This window comes from Plecotus auritus (genome assembly GCF_963455305.1).
Source record: "Plecotus auritus genome assembly, chromosome: 5".
Taxonomy (NCBI): domain Eukaryota; kingdom Metazoa; phylum Chordata; class Mammalia; order Chiroptera; family Vespertilionidae; genus Plecotus; species Plecotus auritus.
Genome location: NC_137776.1, coordinates 11,552,508 through 11,560,220, shown reverse-complemented (window position 1 = coordinate 11,560,220; position 7,713 = coordinate 11,552,508). Strand labels below are relative to the sequence as shown.

Sequence of the window (7,713 nt, the reverse complement as noted above, 5' to 3'; positions counted from 1 at the left end):
TTCCAGGAAGAGGTCTCCTTCAAAATGATCCACAGCTCATCCTTCTACAACCATTCCTGGGTGAGAAGTGGGGGCTCTGCTTGGTTAGGTGACTTGCAGACTCATGGCTGGGACAGCAACTCTGGCAGAATTATTTTCCTGCGTCCTTGGTCCAAGGGCAACTTGAGCAAGGAAGAGATAAAAGAACTGGAAGAATTCTTCCATGGGTTCTCCATTACAATGCCTCAAATAACTCACAGATATGCCAGTCAATGGAAGTTTAAATGTAAGTTCAATTAGCAAAATGGGGAAGTGCAATGCGCTGGGTGAGGGGTGTGTGTCTCAATGAGTTCCTTAACCCAATTTTCCCTCCCATCCAACCTCTTCACCATTCTCTGTCTGTACATTTATTGTAACCTATTGCATTTCATTCACCCTAGGTTATTATAATCACAACTCTCACACTACGTGCTTTCTTATTCTCTTGCTCTCACCATTTATGTCAATTCTGGTGACATAAAAGCCAGCCATTGAAAACAATTTGCTCACTTCTATTTCCAATAAAAGAAGTCATTCATTTTTCCTCCACCTTCAACTATCAAAAATTACACTTTTTCTGAACTTCTGATCAAACCAAACCTTGTTCCTATACCTCAAATCCCCCAAACTACTTCTATTTCCTTTTTTTGCTTCCACTAATTTCATCTTTTTATTCCCTCTTTCCTCTAATGTACAATCCCTCTTTCCTAGATCCCTTTGAGATTCAGGTAATATTGGGCTGTGAGCTGGACCCTGGGGGAGCCATAGTAGGCTTCCATCGATTTGCTTATCAAGGATTAGATCTCTTGCACTTCCAAAACAATTCATGGCTGCCATCTCCAAAGAGTGGAACAAGAGCTCAAGATGTGTGCAGACTAGTCAATAAGTATCACACCAGCAAGGAAACAGTACAGAGGATTCTCAGTGACACCTGCCCACGCTTCCTCTTGAGTATCCTTGATGCAGGGAAGGCAGATCTTCAGAGAGAAGGTGAGTCCCATCCTTCCTCCACGTATTTTCTAAAATTACACATTCCCACCATCCCTTTAAATTGAAGATAAGGGGTCAAAAGGGAAAAGAATAATGCGTGACTAATTCCCAGCGTGTGATAGATGTGTTCCTCTAAGCTGATGTGAAGATATGAACCTCCAAGTCTGTGTCAGAGTCCTTACCTAAATATCTTTCCTGTCCTCTGCAGTAAAACCAGAGGCCTGGCTCTCCACTGGCCCCAATCCCGGTCCTCACCGTCAGATGCTGGTTTGCCTTGTCTCTGGCTTCCATCCAAAGCCAATTTGGGTACAGTGGATGCGAGGTGAACAGGTACAGCAGGGCACTCAACAGAGTGCTATCTTGCCGAATGCTGATGGGACATGGTACCTTCAGGTTTTCTTGGAGGTGGAAGCCACTGAGACATCTGGCCTATATTGCCGGGTGACACACAGCAGCCTAGGAGGCCAGGACAACCTCCTCTACTTGGGTAAGAAAAAACTGGGGCCCACTGGGAATGGGAGTAGAAGGTCCACAGCTGAGCAGGAGAGCCAAGTAAAACACTTGGGAGTTATGGCCTCCAGACCCAAAAGAATGAAAATAATTAATTCAATAAATAGAAGAATAGAAAACGAGAGACCTGCCGAAGTAGGAAGATGTTGAGGGTTAGATGAAAGATTCAACTCTGAAGAGGGTGGAGAGAGGAAACAAGAACAATGATTAGTGAGGCGAACATGCTAATAAAGAAGGCAGACCAGGGAAATGCAGTAAACGGGGTGGGTTTGAAATGACACCTGTGTGCACCCAAAACCACAGAACGTCACCATAGCTCCATGGGCTTGATCCTCTTGGCAGTGATGGTGCCCCTGGTGCTCCTGACAGCTCTTGCATTCTGGCTTAGGAAGTGCTGGTGAGTTGTTTGTGCCCATTTTTCCTGTTCTTTCATCCACTCCCTACTTGTCTTCCACCTTTCTTCTCTCTCTCTCTCTCTCTCTCTCTCTCTCTCTCTCTCTCTCTCTCTCTCTCTCTCCCCTCTCTCTCTTCTCTCTCTCTCCACCTTTAGTTCTTCTTTCCTCAGTCCCCTTCCTTTTACTTTCAATGCTCACCTCCACCTCATGCAGAGTAACTTTCCTCTCTCTTCTTACTAGGTCACACTGAGAGCCTCCTGCCAGTCTTCTTCCTTTGGAATGAGATTCCAGCAGCCCTGGGGTTCCAGACATATTTAAACGCAGCATGGCGATAATGTCCATTCAGTCTCCATGTACAACTTTGGTTGCTTATGTTTTGTTATTTGTGTTTAATGATTAGTTATTAATATAAGGTGAAGGTAATTTTGCAGGACTTGCTTTCTGACCTGGTTCTGAGATTATAAAACTCTTATTTTAACTCTGGATAAAATGAGATCCTAGCAACGGCTACATATTGAAAAACTGATGGATCTCAGGCCCGTTTCAGATGTCACTTCTTTATGGGGGCCTTCCCTGATTCACAAGTGGAAGCAGCATCTGAACTCCCACCACACTTTTCCGTGTACTTTGCTGAATCTACTTCTCACTTTTTATCCGTTCCTGCAGTCATGGAGGCCCCTTTTCAACTTCTAATTTTTAAGCTTGAGAGCAACGTCTACGTCTTTTTAAAATTTGTATCATCTACAAAGTGTATAACTGTATGTAATATGCTTTCAATAAAAGCTTGTGTTCAGTTTGCTTAGCATTTACCACAAACATCAGGTACCTGAAGTTCTAGAGCAAGGAAGGAGGAAGCAAGGAAGTAACAAATCTATTTGGATATGCTGCTGTTAAGAGGACACACTCCTCTATTTTTACTGACAGTTTGTTTTTCTTTTTCTTTTTTTTAATCCTCATTCGAGGATATTTTCCCATTGATTTAGAGAGAGAGTGGAAGACAGAGGGAAAGACAGGGAGGAACATCAATATGAGAGAAACACATCAACTGGTTGCCTCTTGCATGCATGAGCCCTGACCAGGGCCAGGGCAGGGGAAAAGCCTGCAACCAAGGTATGTGCCCTTAACCGGAATCGAACCCAGGACCCTTCAGTCCATAGGCCAATGCTCTATCCACTGAACCAAACCGGGTAGGGCTAGTTTTCCTTTTTTAATATTAATTTTTTAACTTTAGAGAGGAAGGGAGAGGGAGAGACAGAAACATCAATAATGAGAGAGAATCACTGATCAGCTGCCTCCTACATGCCCTCTACAGGGGATTGAGCCTGCAACCCAGGCCATGTGCCCTGACAGGGATCAAAGGTTGATGCTCAACCAGTGAGCCACACCAGCTGAGTGAATCCTAGGTTTTTAATTATTTAATTTGTTTGAAGCTATCTTCTTTTAAAATTTAAATCTTATTTTTAAATATTGGTTTTAAGAATGGGGGTGGGAGAGAGAGAGAAAGGAGAGAGAGAAAGAGAAAGAGAGAGAGAGAGAGAGAAGAAGGAGAAAGAGAGGGAGAAACATCGATGTGAGGGAGAAACACTCATTAGTTGCTGGCACCCTGATCAGGGCCTGAACCTGCAACCTCATGTGCCCTGACCAGAACTGAACCGCCACCTTGTTGGTGTTTGGGACGGTGCTCCAACCACTGAGCGAAACTGGCTAGGGCGACAGTTACTACTTTTGAAAAGAAATAACTGATGATGTAATTACTGGATAGTTCTTGGTTTCTTGACAAAATACTCCAAATAAAATATGAGACAAGCATTGCAAAGGCCCTGTCCGGATGGCTCAGCTGCTTGGAGCGTTGTCCCATACCCTGAAAGGTTTCAGGTCCGATCACGGTCAGGGCACACACCGAGGCTGCGGGTTCGAAACCCAGTCGGGGCCAATGCAGGAGGCAGCAATCAGTGTTTCTCTCTCTCTAAAGTCAATAAAAATATATCCTCGGGTGAGGATTTAAAAAAAAGAATTGCAAAAATACATTCATATGAAATTATTTATCTGGATTGATATTATAAAACGTATGGCAAGTGCTGGCCAGGATGTGGAGAAAAGGAACCCTCGTGCACTGCTGCTGGGAATGCAGACTGGTGCAGCCACTACGGAAAACAATATGGAGTTTCCTCAAAAAATTAACTATGGAACTGCCATTTGACCCAGTGATCCCACTTCTAGGAATATATCCTAAAAACCAGAAACACCAATCAGAAAGAATATATGCACCCCTACGTTCACAGGAGGGCAATTTACAATAGCTAACCTCTGGAAACAGCCCACGTGCCATTGGTAGCTGAGTGGATAAAAAAGCTGGGGTACGTTTACACCATGGAATACCAGGCAGCAGGTCCCTGCATGCTGTCTATTACCCTTTGAGACAGCATGGAGGGACCCGGAGAGTATTATGCTAAGCGAAATAAGCCGGTCAGAGAAAGACAAGTATCACATGGTCTCACTCATGTGTGGAATCTAATGAACAAATAAATTGGTGAACAATATAGATCCAGAGATATAGAAGCATAGAACAGACTGCAGAATCTCACAGGAAGAGATCAACCAAAGAACTTGTATGCATATATGCATAACCTGTGGACACACACAATAGGCTAATGAAGGCCTGAGGTGGGGGATAAGGGTGCGGGAGAGGGGAGGGCCTTCTAGAAGGGGTCACTGGGGGGAAATGTGGGATATATGTAATACTTTCAATAATAAAGATTTAATTGTTTTTAAAAAGTTCCTTAAAACACAGTTTTAACTGAGGTAAGAAGATAACATCTGATTAGGTTGGTATTAATAAAATATGTAATATAATTGTTAAATATCATATGTAAAATATAGTGGAAAACATAAATAATAATAAATATTAAAATAATATGTTATTAAAACTCTCCCACAAATAAAAAGTGTGGCTCAGAAAGATTATTGAATTCACACATTTAAAGGAGAAATACCTGCCTTATATTAAAACCTTCTAGAAAACGAAGAAGGCATTCCTAATTTACTTTATGAGGACAGCATATTTCTACCACTAAAAACATACAAGATAATTGCAAGAAAATCAAACTATACACCAATATTTCTTATAAACATAGATACAAAATTCCTAACAAAATGTAATAGAATCTAGCAGTATATAAAAAGGTTATTATATGATTACTATTTGGGTTTATCCCAGACAAGGAAGATTTTTTTAAAATTTAAAAATCAATCATTATAATTCACCGTGGTAACAGAATAGAGGGGAATAATCATATTTTATCTCAATAGGTAGAAATAAAACATTTGAAACACTGAGCATCTTCTCGTGTCAAAAACTAGGAATGAAAGGGCACCTTCTCAATTTCATAAAGGGGGAAAAACCCCAAAACAGCTAACATCCTACTAAATGGTGACATTTTTGCCTGCTCTTCTAAGGACATTTGTATTCATCATTGTAGTGAAGGTCCCAATCTTATTAATTAAGAATTAATATGACTAAATGAGACATTAAAGCCATAAGATTATAAACCAAGAAGCTTAACCCTCTCTATTTGTAGAGGACAGGACAGTCTATACAACAGAGAACACTTACTCCTGTTCTATATGCTCTTTCATCAGTTCAGAGCCTGCATAGTTAGTGCACAGTTGGCAAAGTTTGTTGGAGAACCTAATGAGCAATGTAACAAACTAATCCAAAACAAAGGACTATTTTTGCTTTATCTACATCTTAAAATAAATATAAATAGCAGCAACACCAAACAAAGTAAAATACTAAGTGGCTACAACTGCATATAGTACTATTTAGATCTACACAAGTCACTCAGGGGAAACTGAATTTTTGTAGAAATAATGGCTACAAAAGATAACTTTCAAAAGCGAACCTCTTACAGGTAAAATTCAAGATTTGATTTGCCAATTAGTTTTTACCGTGTATAATTTTTATATGAATAAGAATTGATGTGTCTGAAGATACTTTTAATAAAATAAAATGCAAGTTGGATCAGTAGAAATTATGTAACTGTGGTTTTAGAATAATGAAATTAAATTGGTTACAAGAATTTACTTGGTATAATTTCTTATACATACTTTAAAATTTGGAGACTAAAGAAGAGTAACTAACAAAAACTGGAGAAATTAAGACTTTCAGATTACAGTACAATATAGAGATTTCATGTGAGGCTGTCTGTAACTATGGGGAACATACATGGGGTAAGTACACCAGGGTCAAGCTTCCCACATCAATACTTTACTTGCAAGGTACCAGACTGAGTTTTGCTTATCTTCTCAAAGTGGCGGGTTAGGGTAACGGTCCCAACAGATGAACAGCTGTTACTGCCGGTGAACAGCGGCACATCAGGAAAAGGGTGTTTTGTTATGTGTGTTTTTTAACTCACTGGCCTTATTTTTTAAAATATATTTTTATTGATTTCATAGAGAGAGGGAGAAAGAGATAGAAACATTGATGAGAGAGAATCATTTATCGGCTCCCTCCTGCAAACCCCACACTGGGGATCTAGCCTGCAACCTGAGCATGTGCTCTGACTGCAATTGAACTGTGACCTCCTGGTTCATAGGTCGACGCTCAACTACTGAGCCACACCAGCCAGGCAGGCACTGGTCTTTAATTTCGAATAGAGTGAAGGTGGGCAACATAGAGTTTCACAGGAATTTCTCTTTAGACAGCATTAAAGAGCTGTAACTTGATGCTTGTGAATGTCTGTATTTGAATAGGCATCTTTATTTGAATACATGGGAGTTAAACAGTTACTGAACAGACCAGCCTATGAAAGATTTCCTATAAAAAATAATAGGTTTTGTGTATATATTTTATATCTTTATTCATAAAGACCTGCTTGTAATAAAGGTAAATTTTTAAAAAGATGCTTGTACCAGTCACCTCTTCTGTCCTGCCTCCCATTTTCTCAGTCCATTTCCCCACCCACACCCCGCAGCGACTGCAAGGCAACAGCCCTGAACTTGAGCGGCACTGGAGTCTTGTGCATTGTGTCCTAAGGCTTTTACAAGACGTGGTCGGGACACCTGTGAGAAGGGATTGTCAGGTGTGGGTGCTCAAAACTGCAGATGTGGGGGATTAACGCCTCAGTGACAGTCCTGGACTTTGTGGAGTGCGGATCACTGAACATTTGTGTGTGTGTATACTGATAACAAAACATTCATTTCTCATAGGAATATACATAGAATGGAATTGCTGGGTCCCAGGAGGTACATCTTCTTACATTTAATAGAAACAGGTTTTCACAGTGCTTGTACCAGTCTACATTTCATCTTCTCCACAAAATCACTCATATTTGATACTAGAGGCCCGATGCACGAAATTCATGTAAGCGTAGGCCTTCCTTCCCCCGGCTGCCAGCACGGGCTTCCCTCTGGCACCCGGGACCCAGGCTTCGCTCCGAGCCCCGGCTTTGTCCGAAGGGACGCCTGGTCTAATTACATATTATACTTTTATTACTATAGATTATTAACCCCTTTAATTTTAGCCATTCGTGGGTATTTCTGGTTATCTAATTGTTGTTTATGATTTGTATCTTCCTGTTGACTAATGGTACTTTACATATGCCAATTAGCCATTTAGATACACTCTTTTGTGAAGTACCAGTTTAAATTTTTAGCTATTTACCTGTGTGTGTGTGGGGTGGGGGGGTGAGGGAGAATGTCGGTCTTTTTCTTATTGATTTGAAGTTCTATGTAATGTCTGTGTACTAGTCCTTTGCTGAATATATGTATTGTGAATATTTTCTACCAGTCTCTGGTTTAC

The 7,713-nt window shown here is 40.9% G+C and overlaps 1 protein-coding gene across 1 annotated transcript; it reads left to right on the top strand.

Annotated features, from left to right (window-relative positions):
* Positions 1-283: 283 nt before the first annotated feature.
* Positions 284-1,919, top strand: LOC308249582 (T-cell surface glycoprotein CD1a-like; the record flags this gene model as incomplete). The annotated part of the gene is made up of 4 exons (XM_080671133.1): positions 284-305; positions 730-1,008; positions 1,217-1,495; positions 1,822-1,919. 4 exons carry the CDS (start codon positions 284-286, stop codon positions 1,917-1,919), a joined length of 678 nt encoding a protein of 225 aa, XP_080527259.1.
* Between the last annotated feature and the right edge of the window lie 5,794 nt (positions 1,920-7,713).